Below are 14,630 nucleotides of genomic sequence, written 5' to 3' on the forward strand. Positions count from 1 at the left end.
GTGTGGGCACGTTGGGTGGGCTCGACTTCAGTGATTGTCCGGCGTCGCTGGCTACCCGTGCCGTGGCAGCTCTGTGAAGTGGGGCCCGCACCCCACACCGATGGCTGGGGAGACCGAGGCAGAGCCAGTAGCCCAGGAGCCCTTTTAGCCCTGTGTGCGTCTGGATGGGCTCCCGGGGCAGCCCGTCAGCCCAGCTCCCTTTTCTTTCCCCGGAGGCGGAGCTCCCCTCAGCGTCCGCAGCCCGAGCCGCGCATCGGAGGACGCCAGAGGCCGGCAGACGGGCTTCCCCGGCCTGACGTGACCGAGCCCTCCCAGGAGCCTCCTTTCCCGTGCCCGGCACCCGTCCTGGTGACTAGAGTCAGGGCTCCCATTCGCAGACCGGCAGCCGCAGCTCCGAGCGGGAAAGCGGCTTGGCCACGCGCCGGGGGCAGAGCTGGTCTGGGACAACGTGGCACACGCCCACCTCCCGAGCCCCAGCGACGTCTGCCTCTGGGGACAGAGGACAGCTCTGTGCTCACAGCTCTGTGCTGCCATTCTGAGTGGCCGAGGACGCCATGTAAGGAAGGCGCGTGCCCCGGGAACACCCTGACAGACCAGGTGACAGACCCAGTGGCTAGAGCGTGTCGCCCCTGGTCCTCCCTGCATGGAACACGGCTTGACCGCTCAGCCCCGCGGGTTCTGGTGCCTGATCATACCGCTGCTGAGCCCTGGTGGCGCTCCAGGGACCGTCCCCCAGGTGTGTCCCAAGAGGGGGCTGGCACCCGCGGGCTGTGCTCTTCCCCCCCAGTGCCTTCGGGGGCCCCGCTGCTGCGTCAGCTGCCCCCATGGATGGGTCCTTTCTCAGTCCACAGCCCGCGCGACTGGAGGCTGAGCAGGTCCCACTCTGAACGGCTGATAACACGTCACTGGGTCCTTCCCCCGGTCGGGTGCGCGGGGTGGGATCGAGGGACCTGGTGCTCCCTGGGCCTCTCTCGGAGGACCGTCATCGGCCTCGTCGGGAGCACAACACCCAGCCCTGTGGGGTTTGGGGAACCCTCAGGGTCCTCTTGGATTCGAACACCAGCGTCCACGGAGGAAGGATCATCGCCAGGGCGCTGTGAGCCGGAGAGCAAGACCGGCTCCGGGACAAGCGCCAGGGTCTCGGCGGGGTGAGCACGGGCACACTATGGAGGGCGGGCAGCCCCAATGTGCGCACAGGGCTGCGCCGTTACCATCATATGACAGAAGCTACGTGTACAGAAAGATCCGGAAGGCTAGCCACCGAAGTGAACGTGCTTCCAGAACATGACAGAGCGGACACGTCGTCCAAGAGAAAGGCCCGGGACGGTAAACGGCGGCCCCCCGGGCAGCAACCCACACTGACGTGTACACCGCAAGGGCCGCCAGGCGCGCGAGGCCCTCCGGAAGCAGCGCGGCCGTCCCCCCGCCCCCGTCTCCTCCCCCCCCCCCCCAGGAAGTGCAGGGGTGTTTCTGGATTCGAGGGAGAGGCAGGCAACAGCTTTATTCCCGGGGAGCGCTGGGCCGGGGCTAGGGCAGCGGGGCCCGGAGAAGGCCTCGCAGGGTTGTGTTGGTGTTCATGAGCCTGCGCAGCCACTCGATGTACCGGGACACCCTGGTGTACACCCCGAAGTGGCCTTCGGCCGCACAGCCCTCCCCCCAGCTGACAATGCCCGTCAGGTACCAGGTGCCCTGGAACTTGGTGGCGTGCGGGCCCCCGCTGTCCCCCTGGCAGGCGTCCTTGCTCCCGTCCAGGTAGCCGGCGCAGAACATGTTCTCGGTGACGGCGGGCGAGCCCTCCCACTGGCGCGACTGCTCCTGGCAGTCCTGGGTCATCACGCGGGGCACGTCGATGGCCATGAGCTGCACGGCCGTGGCGCCCCTGTGCAGCAGCTGGCCCCAGCCGCTGACGGTCGAGAAGCGGATGGAGGCCAGCGTCCTCTCGGAGAAGCTCTTCTCGGGCAGACATAGGGGCACCACGTGGTCTGTGAAGGTCACGGGCCTGTTCAGCTGCAGCAGAGCAATGTCGTGGTTCGTCTTGCCGGGGACGAACTTGTCGGGGATGAAGACCCGGGCCACGCGCCGCACCTGCTCCTCGCCCTCCTGCTCGCGGAGGTCGTGCTCCCCTGCGGGGGACCAGCTGCGCTCATGCCTGCCCTGCGTCCGGACCTGGCCAGCGGGAGCGGCTGCCCCCGGCGGCCACCCGCAGGCTCTGGGCGGGGTGTGAACGGGGTGATTCTGGGCTGCTGAGGGCGCAGGAGGCGGGGCTGCGGGGCCAGACCGCTGCTGGCGGGTGAGGAGGGGCGCCCGATGGCCTCTGTGTCTCCAGACCCTCCTCAGTGTCCTCTGCCCACTGGGCAGAAGGCGCCTGCTGTGGCCCAAGTGACCTTGGGGGCTCTTGGCTCAAGCGAGATGGGACTCAACCATGCCATCCGGGACTTGACATGAGTGGGACAGAGGCTGCGGCACCGTGGTTGCAGTGGGACCCAGGGCCCTGCAGTCTGCCCAGACACGCTGGTCTGGTCTGGCTGTGGAAGCCGGTCCCAGTCACACGTCCCTCTCCAGGTGTGTGTGTGTTGGGTTGGGTTGGGGGGCGCCGAACCTACCCAAGACCACCGTCAGGTTTCTCCAGTTCTTCCGGGTTTCGAAGCAGTGCGCGGCGGAGACCACCCAGGCAGCGTCAAGCAGGGTTCCCCCGCATAGCAGCACCCCATCCACCGTCAGGATAGCCTGGACGGGCACCACACAGAGGTCATGTCCCCATCACGCTTCCCCGGGGACCCGCCTTCCCAGCAAGTGGCAGCCACAGAGAGCTCGTGGACACCTCAGGAGAGCCTGACCATGGGACACGGCCACTGGTGCCCCAGCCTGCCCAGTATCACCCCCCAAGCTGGACCCGGCACCCCGGTCCACAGAGGCCGGCCCACGGTTGCGCTCCCGGGCACGCAGGAAGAAAGGCCGCAAGCTGACCGAGCCAGGTGCTCGGCGCGCAGGTAGCTCCCCGTAGGTGCTCGGCGCGCAGGTAGCTCCCCGTAGGTGCTTCCTGTCCTTTGTCCCGGAAGCAAGGAGTGTGCCTGAGCGACGAGCGGACAGACACCTTCCCTGTGCGGGCGTTTGCATGGCGACGGACGGAGCCAGAGTCTCTGGCTGGCCGGCCTGTGGACGGGGACGAGCGGGAGGGCCAGAGGGAGGCCTGGCTGTGGGCGAGGCAGGTCGCTGTGTGCTCTGGTGAGGCGGCCGCCAGGAGGAACGAGCCGGACGTGGGCCCAGCGCGTCGGAGGCCTAATGTCCCAAGTGTGGACGGCAGGACCGAGGTTGCCAGGACCTGCCCCCTCCTCCCTTGAGCCAGCAGCTGCTGGGCCCCTCAGAGAACCGTCTCCTGAGCCAGGGGACAACAGTGGGCTGTGGATCGGTGGCACAGCCCTGCCCGCTGAAGGCAGGACGCCGGCACCTGAAAACAGCCAGCCGGGCTGATCGCGGCTCTGTGCTGCCCCCAGGACGGCGGGGTCTGGGGCGGCTGTTCCAACTGCACCTGGGCCTGAGTCTCAATGGGCCTCAGTTTCCCCCCAGTAACATGGGGGAGGCGGCCCTCTCTCCTGGGGGAGGGGGTGAATGGTACTGAGGGGTCCTGGGTGGGAGCACGTGCTGGCTTCAGCCCCAGGACGGCCATCCCTGGGTCTCTCTGACCGGAACACAGAAACCCACCCTCTTGGGCCTGCCCTGCCTCCCAGAGACACCGCCGACTCCGTGGAACCCGTCTGGCCCGTCCCGGTGTGTCCCGCTCACAGTGTCCCTCTGAACACCAAACACGGGACTCTGCCCGGCTGAGGAGAGGGCCCTGGCCCCACGCAGGCTGCCGGCCCACCCCTGGGAGGTGGGATGGGGCGGGGGCGGGCCCTGAGCTCCTGGGGCTGCAGCAGAGCCGGGCACTGGCTGCTCCGAACCCGCCTTGGTGCCACCGGTGGGCCTGACGGGGTTCCCACACGTTGAACACTCTGGGACAGTTTATGTCGCTGTCCCCACATGGAGGGTCCTGAGGACCCCGGGGTGAGACTCAGACCCCTGAGTGGGCACATCCCGCCCTTGCCAGGTGGGGATTTGGGCCCAGGGAGCCTGGGGGCCGGCGGCTCTGTATCTCCAGCAGGAAGCAGGCCCACAGGCGGCCCCAGGCTCCTGGCCGCACGCGCGCATGCCTGCTGGACGACAGGGCGCACTCGAGAATCGCAGCTTCCAAAGCCGGTGGGGGTGGGCCTTGGGCTGCGTTCAACCCCCACTTTAGCATCTGTCCCGGAGGCCTCGGTTCCCTCGTCTGTGGAGACGAGTGAGGCCAGCAGCCCCGAGCCAGAGCTGAGCTGACAGCCGGACGGACAGAGGGGAGTGGGTAGGCGTGGGCTTCAGAACGAGGGGCGAGTGCCCTGCCCCAGCAGGAGTCCAGCGGCTGACCGCCCGCTGTCCCGTGGAGGGCCTCGGAGTCTCACCTGCCAAGGACACTCCCCTTTGGGGCACACCCTGCCGCCCACGATGCGGCCTTGGGCGTTGCTGCCGTTTCTCTTCTCCAGAACAGGGATCTTCCCACACGGGTATTCCACTGCAGGAAGCAAGACGTCAGCCGGGGCTTCATGCCTGATGATGAGCCGGTGAGGGCTGGGCTCCGCGGCTGCCCGGGGAAGGGCCACCCTTGCGGGAGCTCCTGCGGGAACGGAGGTCCCTCCCTCTGCAAGCTGGGCTCTGCTCATTCCCCAGGGGAATGACAGGCCGCCTTCCTGCCGGAGGAGGCTGACCGGCCCTTGCCCGGTGGCGCTGCCGTTTGGGGCACGCTCTGAGCTTTCCATCTCCCCAGTAAGGTCCCGGGGCCGGAGGAGGGACGGTCTAGACGCAGTGGCCCAACTTTAGGCTCTAGCCTGGCTGGGGTCCACCTTGCTCTGGACAGACAGGCCTCCGGTGCCCCCGCCGCTGGAACTTAGTTTGAGACGGGTTCCCTCACAGCGCTTGCCTTCAGGAAGACCCGGACGCTGGACCAAGCTGTGGTGGAGCTGGGAGCCGGGCCCGCGACGGGGCAGGTGGAGCCTCCCGCTACTCCCCCCGCAAACAGGCAGGCGGCCTGGGCCCTCCAGGGAGCTGCGCCCGGGCTCTGTCCTGCCCATGGCCGCTGCGGCCAGCTCCCCAGGTGACGTAGAAGGTACGTCTCTCACCAGACGGCTGTGGCCGTGCAGGAACAGGGGCTGCTCCTCGGGAACGAGCAGGACACAGCCCTGCAGCTGGCCCGAGGACCCATTACCTGTGGGCGCGCAGGACACCCCGTCGTCTTGGAGCGTGTACCCCTCGTGGCAGCGGCAGGAGCGCCCGCCCTCGGCACGGTCACTGCAGTACTGCTCACAGCCACCGTTCTCGTTCACGCAGACCAGCAGCTCCTTCTTGTCTGAGGACGGAAGGGGACAGACTGAGTGGGACCTCAGCGGGTCGGGGGGAAGCCAGCCCTCATTCAGCACTGGCCGTGGTGCTTCGCCGATGCGGCAGAGACAGCCAGGGACCTGCTGGCCCTGCGCTTCCATCCGAGGGGTGACCCAGGGCTGGGCGTGGTCCTGCGTCTGAGCAGCTTAATCAGCCGGCTCGGAGGACTGACCCGTGGGGTCTCTGGGCCACACCCCCCAGCCCCTGGTGGGAACCGAGGATGACCCAGGGAAAGCAAGTCTCTTGGGGACAGTGAAAGTGTCCACTGAGAGGGGAGACCTGCCGGCAAGAGGCCCGGCGGAGGAGACGGTTTGACAGCCAGGCCCTGCTGCTCCTGTGAGCTGGCCGGGGCTGACCACTGGCGCAGACAGATGGGGACGAGGAACGTCCCTTCTGACTCTGAAGGGCAGGGCTATAGTGCGGGCGACATGGTCGCTCACGGTGTCTGTCCAGGACCCCAGCAGGAAGGCCTGGCCGGGAAGTGAGTTCACACCAGGGCTCCTAAACATCATTGTCCCAGGGGAGTCACAGGAGGGCTCCTGAGCCTCATGGTCCTGAGGGACCTACGCTAGGGACCCTGACCCTCACGGTCCCGGGGGACTCACTCCTGAGCACAAAAGGCCGGGCAGAGACACGGAGGTTTTCTAGCCCGATAACTGGCCTCTGGTTTGCTTAGAGCAGAAGGTGGATGAGGCCCAGGAGAAGGGCTGTGTGTGTAGCAACGTAGGTTTGTGTGATCAAGGATTAAATTCACCCAAAGAGCTCCCCGGAGGCGACCTCCACACCCTGGCTGGTTAATTTGGACATTTTTAATTTAATCTGCCTGATAAGAATGTAGCTTCCCTGGGGGCCTTGGGCCACACTGGGTGGTCTAACAATGTGACTCATGGTGGGGTCTTGGGCCACATGGTGTCCCCTCCACCTCTGGAGGGGCTTGAGACTAAGGTCAGCCACGTGTCCAGGACCGAGCCGAACACAGTCTCTGGATGCAGAGGCTCAGTGCGGTTCCTGGGGGTGGCGGTGACCTTCCCTAAGTCTCGTCACCCGTTGTTCTTGGAGAACGAAAGGATGTCCACGAGACCCCGCTGGGCGAGACCTGTCCCCCTGCTGACTTTATTTTGTACCCTCGCACTGTCACAAGCTGTAATTTCGAGTCGGTCAGCCTAGAGCCACCTCTATGAGCCCTCTCGGCCAATCGGGGATCCTGAGACAGGCCGGCCTGAGGAACCGCCGACCTTTGCCCGGGTACTCGAAAGGCGAAAACCACCTCACGCTCCGCCACAGCAGCAAGGGCGGATGTGGGTTCCCAGCTCGAGCGGAAGCGGCCCGCGGCGGAGCCCCCGCTGCGGAGCCCCCCTGCGCTCTCCCGGCAGGTCCGCCTCCGGCGCTGGGAGCGCAGGCGGTGTGGGGTCCCGGGGGCCGCCGGGTGCGGGAAGCAGCACCTCCGATCCGAGGCTCTCCCGCTGGCAGGGACCGGGCCGCGCGCGCCGGCCTGCAGACTGTGGGGCTCCTCACTTGTCTCACAGTTGCGGCCCTGGAAGCCGTCGGGGCAGAAGCAGATGTAGGACTGGAGCTGGTCTTCGCAGGAGCCTCCGTTCTGGCACGGGTTCGAGGCGCACTGGTCCCCGTCTGTGGAGGGCCTCGGTGTTGGTGTGCTGAGGAGGGGCTGGCGGGGGCCACGGGCTGCGCGGCGACTCACCGGAGTAAGAAAGCCAGAACTGCTCCTGGGGAACAAGGAGGCCGCGGCGTGAGGCGCCCGCCGGCCCGAACCTGTACGGCCCACGGGACGCGCTGGGCTGGGCGGGACCGCGCGGGGCTCTGGAGGCCTTTCCTTTGGGGACGAGGGGAGGTTTCCAGGGGAGCAAAGTCTTTCCTCCCCTGATCGCTGCGGCCACCGGAGGCCTCACGTTTCCCTTTCCTACTTGGCAGTTCTGAGCTCCTGTCCCCGCTCTGCCACCTCCGAGATGGGACCACGGGGCGGGACATGTGCTGTTGGAGCCGCCGTGTCCTCCTCGGGTGCCGAGGGCGGGGGCAGGAGGCGATGGCCGTGCTCCGGTGATCGGTTCCCGAGGAATCTCCCGGCCAAGCGACCGGACACCCACGGGCCGTGTGTCAGGGTCACACGGACGAGCCGGGCAGAAGCCCAGCAGCGCACAGGTGCAGAGGGACCGTCCTCCGGGGGCCTCCCGGGGCCCCGTTAGCCTCACTGGCTGGGAGTGTGCGGCGGACCGCATCGTTCTGTGTCGCGTCAGCAGGAGGTAGACGCGTGAGCGCGAGTGAGCGTAGACGCGTGAGCGCGAGTGAGCGTAGACGCGTGAGCGCGAGCGTGAGTGTAGACGCGTGAGCGCGAGCGTGAGTGTAGACGCGTGAGTGCGAGCGTGAGCGTAGACGCGTGAGCGCGAGTGAGTGTAGACGCGTGAGTGCGAGCGTGAGCGTAGACGCGTGAGCGCGAGTGAGTGTAGACGCGTGAGTGCGAGCGTGAGTGTAGACGCGTGAGCGCGAGTGAGCGTAGATGCCTGAGCATGAGTGAGTGTAGACGCGTGAGTGCGAGCGTGAGTGTAGACGCGTGAGTGCGAGTGTGAGCGTAGACGCGTGAGCGCGAGCGAGTGTAGACGCGTGAGTGCGAGCGTGAGCGTAGACGCGTGAGCGCGAGTGAGTGTAGACGCCTGAGCGCGAGTGAGTGTAGATGCGTGAGCGTGAGTGTGAGTGTAGATGCGTGAGCGCGAGTGAGCGTAGACGCGTGAGCGCGAGTGAGTGTAGACGCCTGAGCGCGAGTGAGTGTAGATGCGTGAGCGTGAGTGTGAGTGTAGATGCGTGAGCGCGAGTGAGTGTAGACGCGTGAGTGCGAGCGTGAGTGTAGACGCGTGAGCGCGAGTGAGCGTAGATGCCTGAGCATGAGTGAGTGTAGACGCCTGAGTGCGAGTGAGTGTAGACGCGTGAGCGTGAGTGAGTGTAGACGCCTGAGCGCAAGTGAGTGTAGACGCGTGAGCGCGAGTGTGAGCGTAGACGCCTGAGCGTGAGTGAGCGTAGACGCCTGAGTGCGAGTGAGCGTAGATGCGTGAGCGCGAGTGTGAGTGTAGACGCGTGAGCGCGAGTGAGTGTAGACGCGTGAGCGCGAGCGTGAGTGTAGACGCCTGAGTGCGAGTGAGTGTAGACGCGTGAGTGCGAGTGTGAGCGTAGACGCGTGAGCGCGAGTGAGTGTAGACGCGTGAGTGCGAGCGTGAGCGTAGACGCGTGAGCGCGAGTGAGTGTAGACGCCTGAGCGTGAGTGAGTGTAGACGCGTGAGCGTGAGTGTGAGTGTAGATGCGTGAGCGCGAGTGAGTGTAGACGCGTGAGCGCGAGTGAGCGTAGATGCCTGAGCATGAGTGAGTGTAGACGCCTGAGTGCGAGTGAGTGTAGACGCCTGAGTGCGAGTGAGCGTAGACGCGTGAGCGCGAGTGTGAGCGTAGACGCGTGAGCGCGAGTGAGTGTAGCCGCGTGAGCGCGAGCGCGAGTGTAGCCGCGTGAGCGCGAGTGTGAGCGTAGACGCGTGAGCGCGAGCGTGAGTGTAGACGCGTGAGCGCGAGCGAGTGTAGCCGCGTGAGTGCGAGCGTGAGTGTAGACGCGTGAGCGCGAGTGAGTGTAGACGCGTGAGTGCGAGCGTGAGTGTAGACGCCTGAGTGCGAGTGAGTGTAGACGCGTGAGCGCGAGCGTGAGTGTAGACGCGTGAGCGCGAGTGTAGCCGCGTGAGCGCGAGTGCGAGCGACGGGAGTGTCGGCGCCAGCCATGTGTCCCGCGAGCCTGAGGTGAGGGTCGCGCGCTCGTCCCCGCACAAGCGGAGGAGCCGCAGGAGCCGGAGGGCGGCGCCGGCTCGCGCGGGAGACGCGGGGCTCCCGGCCGGTCTCCTCACAGCCGTTCCCTGAGGCGGCGGCCGGGGAGGACAGTCCGGGCGGCGGGGGCCACCCCGGGAGGCGAGGGGCCCACGGGGCGTGCGGCCGCCCTGCGTGGTGGGATGCGGGGCCGGGCGCGGGTGGCAGGGAGGGGTCGCGGGGGGGGGGGGGGCGGGGGGGGGGCCGCGGGGGCGCGCGCGGCCGGGCGGGGGGGGGGGGCGCCCGGCGGGCACTCACGGCGCGCCGCGCGTCCTGGAAGATCTCCCGCGCCTCCTCCAGCGAGCAGCGCTCCTCGCGGCACTCCCTCTCCAGCGCGCCGGGCCGCAGCTCCTCCAGGAACGTGTTGGCGCGCCTCGGCCTGTGCAGGACGCCGTGGGCCTCCCTCGGCCTGAGGAACACTGGCCCGCGGGGCCGTGAGCGCGGGAGCCGGCGCGCGGCGCGCCCCCGAGTCCCAGCCCCCCCCGCCGCTCCCCGCGCTCGCTCCCGGCCCCCCCCCCCCGCGCTCGCGCCCGCCCGCCGCGTCCCCGCGTCCCCGCGCCGCGCTCCCGAGACGAGGCCGAGCGCGGACCCGCCGACTCGCCGGAGGCGGGACCGTGCCGAGGCGCCGCCGGCTGCGGGGTCCGTCGCTCGTCAGCTTCCACCGTGCGGGCCGCGGCGGCGCGGGAGCCCGTGGGGGGCGGGCGGCGAGTGCGGGGACGCCTGCGGGGTCGTGCGGGACGGAGGGGTCGCGGGGGCGTCCGGGCGCGGCCTCGCGGGAAGGGTCGGGACCGGCCGCGGCGACGGGCGTCTCCGGAGACCCTCTCAGCCCGCGCCCGGCCCCCCCCCGGCGGCCCCGAGCTCCCGCGCGTCCGCCCCGCGCCGCGTGACCCAGCCGCCCCCCCGCAGGCCCGTCCCTCGCCTTCCACGGAGGGGCCGCGGCCACCGGAAGCCAAGGCCGCCCCAGGCGGCTGCTCGGGAGCGGCGCCGGCTCGTGGCCTTCCTCGGTGGCGGGAGGCCCGCTGACCCCGACGGCCCCCGACGGCCCCCGACGGCCCCGCGAGCGGCGTCGGGCCGTCGGGGGCCGCGGTCCTGCTCCGAGGACGCTTCCCGCCCGCGCCCCCGCTTCGGCCCCTCCAACCGCCGGACGCTGCGCGTGTGCCCGAGCCCCGGCCTCCAGGGCCACCTCCCTGCCAGCCAGGGGACCCGCGGGCACAGCCGCCTGCGCTTCCGTCCGCGTGCGTCTCGGGAGTGTCCGCCGGTGGCCAGAGCCGGACCGCGCCGCCCTGCGCTGGGACCCTGGCTGGGACCCTGCTCACGAGCGCGTGCGGCCGTGGGCGCGCTCCGGGCCTGAGCTGCGGCCTCCTTCCAGCCTCCTCCGGGGCCCCGCGAGCTGCTCGCAGGTAGCGGCCCCCCATTTTCCTAGGGCGCCCGGGCGGGTGGGCTCAGGGCTCGCGAAGGCCCCTCGGCGACCCGTGTGCAGCTGAGATTTCCTCAGGACGCCCGGGTGGACGTGCAGACTGTGTCGTCCTCTGAGGACCCGGTGGCGGGGAGGAGGACGCAGACGTTGGCCACAACCGGGCAGACCCCGAGGCCGAGGCTGAGACACCCCGGGGACCCCCCGGGACACCCCCCCCCCCCCGGGGCTGGGCTGTCGGAGGAGCAAAGCCAGGGCTGAGCCAGTGGGAAACCGAGTCCCAGAGGGGCGGTGAGTGCGGCCGGGAGACCCGCAGACTCGGCTTCCGGAAGGAAGGGCCCTGTGCGTCCCATCGGGGTCCCAGGAGGGGACGGGCAGGGGGGCCGGGGCAGCTCCCAGGCGCAGGCTGAGGGACCGCGTCTCTCTGGACGACGACCGCGCTCTGCGCTTGTGTGTCCCTGGGGAGCCCGCCTGGTCTGGGAGGGCGTGTTGACGGGAGCTCAAGACCTCGCGGGGCCGGGGTTCCCACCCGCTGGAGGTGCCCAGAGCGGGATCAGCCCCGCGCGACCCGCAGAGGACAGCGGATGTGCCCAGACAGGCCTCGGGAACCAGAGGCAAGTCTGACAACTGTGGGGAACCCGCGAAAGCAGGGCAGCGAGGGGGACGGCCCTGGCCAGCACGGTCTTCCCGCCCCGAGGAAGGACGGGGACAGCCCTGCCCTCCCTGCCGCCGTCGTGCTGTCCCTCGGGTGCCCGCAGGAATCGGGCTGGCTCTGTCCCACCCGGGCTAACGGCTGGCATGGGACAGTGGCTGCCTGTGTCACCACCTCAGCCACCGGCCGTCCTGGCAAGTCTCCGTGGGACCCTCTGTCTCCGTGTTCAGCCCCTTAGTGCCGTGGTGGCGGGAGGGTGTCTGTGGTCACGGCTGTGTCCCCACCCCATCCCTGGCACCAGCTGACCGAAGAGCAGGAGAGCAGAGCAGGAGGGGGCATCCCACCCGGCACCCCTGAGCCAGGCTCCCGGGTGCAGATCCCATGGGAGCCCCGGGAGCAGCAGGGGGACGCAGAGGCCAGCGGCCCGACAGCCCTTCACATGGCTTGCAGGGGACCCTCCACCCCGACGTACCTGTGGCCAGGGAGCCCTGCAGGCCCAGGAGAAGGCAGAGGAGGGCCAGCTCGCCCGCCTGGGAAACCATGCTGAGACCTGTGGGGTCACGCGGTCTGTGGACATTCCAGGAGTGGGGGGGGGGGGGGCAAAGTCCTGACCTCTGAGCTCCGCAGCGGGTGGGGGAGGGAGGACCGGCCTCCCAAGCGCAGGGGCGGGGCGGTGCCAGGTCCATCCGGCGCAGCTGTGTCTGCAAACACGGGGCCCCCACGTGGAGACAGCGGTGGCGGATGTGTGTCGACCACGTGCACCTAAATGCTCTTGGGAGCCCTGAAGCCCTGGCACTCAGCACGGCAGCCGGACTCAGCACGTGGAAAGCCACGCCGCGGTAGTAGCTCCGGGGAGAGCAGAGAAGATCTGGGTGTGGACGTCCGTATTGCCAGGAGGGCTGCCGCGGACACCGATGCAGGGCTCTCAGCCGGGGGGCCCCGCTTCCCGGGTGAGCCGCAGAGCCTTGTGGAGCAGGAAGGGGGGCTCCCGCCATCCTGGGCCCAGGCCACCTGCCGAGTGACCCTCCATCCAGGGTTGGCAGAAGGGGCGGCTTTTCCCGGATGTCAGGCTTCCCTTGCCGAGTGGGGCCGTCCTGGGCCCCCGGCACTGTCGGTTACCGTAAGACTGACACGGCCACCCGGCCTCCAGCGGCATGGGCTCCGTCCTCGGCAAAATGGCAGACGCCGGGCGCCAGCAGGGCTCATCTCTGGGTGGGAGCGCACGGCCCTGCTCTTTACCACGGGGCCCCAGCTCGAACCCCTGAGGGGAAGTTCCCCGGGGACGACAGGTGGCTCACTTCTGCGGTTTCTGGCTGTGACTTTCAGCAGCTGCTTGGGAATTTGTTCTTGGTGGGGGAGGGACCTGGCCCTTTCGGCAGGCACCGGAGCGGGGCCTTCTTGGGGCGGGGCCCCCCGGGTGCCCCAGACGCAGCAGCCACTCTCAAATGAGACTCCTGGGTGTCCCGACTCCATTTCCACCCAGCATGAGAACGGGTTCCTTCCTAAGTCTGCGTTACCAAATTGGGCCGCTGTGTCCTCTGGGAGGTGGAGGGGCTGTGGGTCCTGGGCTGGGTCCTGGGCTGCTGCATGAACAGCAGTTGTGACCCGGGTCTCAGAGGCCGCAGGCCGAGGTGGGTGGAGTACCCCAGGCACGCTCCCTCGGGCCCAGAAGCTGCCTGCCGTAGACCGAGCTAGGGCCTTCCCAGACTCCTGGGGGCCTGGCTGGGGGCCACTGGGACTCCCACACTGGGAATCTGTGCTCTGCCAGCTCTGGAGGCCACAGGTCCTGGAGCAAGGGGTCTGCGGCAGGGCCTGGTTCTCTGCAGGCTCAGTGGGGGACCTGCCCCTTCCAGCCGGGGGCTCTGGGGAGCCTGCAGACCTCGCACTCCAGCCCCGGCCTCGGTCCGCACAGGGTCTCCCGGTTGTGCGTCCGCCCCCCTCTCCTTACAGAGACGCCATCCATCCTTGGGTCGGGGCCTGCGTGGGGTCACCCATCTAGCCAGTTACAACCGTGACGGTTCTGCTTGCAGGAGAGGCTGCGCTCGGGGCTGCTGGGCGGATACAAACACAGGGAGCTCTCTCACCCCGGTGCCCGTGTGCCTCGAGCAGCTCGGGGCCTGGGGCTGTTCTTGGAGCAGCGTGAGCAGCGTCTGGCTGTGGACTCCGGCCGACCGGCCGGGAGGGGCAGCAAAGGGACGCTCCTTCTCCGACCGCCCAAAGCCATGGGGAACAGGTTTTCACGGACAGCACCTGCCAGGCAGCAGAGGTCCGTGTGGATTTGGGACACACACTGGAGCCCTCAAGCCCATGGCTGGTGTGGGTCCTCCGGGGAGTTCGGGACAGCAGAGGGCAGCGGGGGGTGGCCTTCGGTCCGTGAAAGACAGTCGAGTGCAGGCAAATGGCCGTTCTACCCCAGGCCCACGCGGCGAGCGAGGCAGAACGGGGCCGCTAGCGGGAGGAGGCGGTCCGCGCAGCCCCGTGTGCTGTCTGGCACCAGAGGGCTGGGCTCAGGGAGCAGGACCCCGCCTGCACCCTTCGCTCATGGCCACACAGTCCGCTGACTGAGGCAGGCCCACAACGGCACAGGGGTGGGTCTTAGACTGGCACCTGGCCCGTGGGTCTGAGGAGGGGGTCCCGGGGGGGGTCAGTGCTTGCGACATCTCTGCTCTGGTCTCTGCTCCCAACCCTTGAGTGATTGGGTTGTACCGCGTCTCTTAGCAATGACCCATTGCATCTGATTTGGTCCCTCCGAACAGGCTGGCGTAGCGAGATCTGGTGTGTGGGTGAGCGCAGCGTGGACTGGCCTCCGTGTTCCCTGCTGTGGGTCACGCCTCCCTTCCCCCATCCCCCCACCCGGACCCTGCCTGGCTCAGAAGTCACCACTTGGACTCTCGTTCCAAAACGGTGATTTCCCATGTCCTCTGTTACCTTTACTTGGTCAACACAGTACGCGTGTTATTTCCGTCATTTCTTGACAAAATGCAGCGTGTGGGTCACCGTCTGGGTCGCGCTCACGGCCGGCCACGTTTCCCGTGGGAGCTCGCGGGGCTGCGTGGGCCAGTGTGAGTGCGATGCGCGTGTGGGGCGGGCGGAGTTCTGAGCTTTTACAGACGAAGGCAGACAGCGAGAGGGGCTGGTATTTATTCAAACTCCATACAGTAAAGAACTCTGAGTTTTAAATTTCACTTACATCAGCAGAAAAAGAAAAAAAAAAGACCTGGAACAAAACACGAAGCAGTGACGGGAACAGGAGGTTTTAAAGTGCCT

General features: G+C 68.2%; 1 protein-coding gene and 1 long non-coding RNA gene across 3 annotated transcripts; one reads left to right on the forward strand and one right to left on the reverse strand.

Moving 5' to 3' along the window:
- Positions 1-1,465: 1,465 nt before the first annotated feature.
- F7 (coagulation factor VII) lies at positions 1,466-11,921 on the reverse strand. 2 transcript variants are annotated; one of them, XM_032314256.1, is made up of 8 exons: positions 11,836-11,921; positions 9,556-9,716; positions 7,148-7,172; positions 6,964-7,077; positions 5,276-5,416; positions 4,476-4,585; positions 2,604-2,727; positions 1,466-2,123 (listed from the first exon to the last, which is right to left on the reverse strand). In XM_032314256.1, the coding sequence occupies exons 1-8, from the start codon at positions 11,903-11,905 to the stop codon at positions 1,528-1,530; spliced, it is 1,341 nt and encodes a 446-aa protein (XP_032170147.1). In that variant the 5' UTR covers positions 11,906-11,921; the 3' UTR covers positions 1,466-1,527. The 2 variants fall into 2 exon arrangements, with proteins under 2 accessions (XP_032170147.1, XP_032170148.1); XM_032314257.1 differs by lacking the exons at positions 7,148-7,172; positions 9,556-9,716.
- Positions 11,922-12,135: 214 nt separating this feature from the next.
- On the forward strand, positions 12,136-14,566 carry LOC116573903. The gene is made up of 2 exons (XR_004279056.1): positions 12,136-12,313; positions 14,120-14,566. It is a non-coding gene; the product is annotated as an uncharacterized LOC116573903 (long non-coding RNA).
- Positions 14,567-14,630: the final 64 nt, after the last annotated feature.

This window comes from Mustela erminea, chromosome 15, assembly GCF_009829155.1.
Source record: "Mustela erminea isolate mMusErm1 chromosome 15, mMusErm1.Pri, whole genome shotgun sequence".
Lineage (NCBI taxonomy): Eukaryota > Metazoa > Chordata > Mammalia > Carnivora > Mustelidae > Mustela > Mustela erminea.

Bases quoted from the DNA above. Each gene is read 5' to 3' on its own strand.
- F7 (XM_032314256.1), bottom strand. From the start codon at position 11,905: ATGGTTTCCCAGGCGGGCGAGCTGGCCCTCCTCTGCCTTCTCCTGGGC. The intron at 9,717-11,835 runs GTACGTCGGGGT...CCCGCGGGCCAG, and splicing joins GCAGGGCTCCCTGGCCACAG to TGTTCCTCAGGCCGAGGGAG. The intron at 7,173-9,555 runs GTGAGTGCCCGC...CTTGTTCCCCAG, and splicing joins TCCAGGACGCGCGGCGCGCC to GAGCAGTTCTGGCTTTCTTA.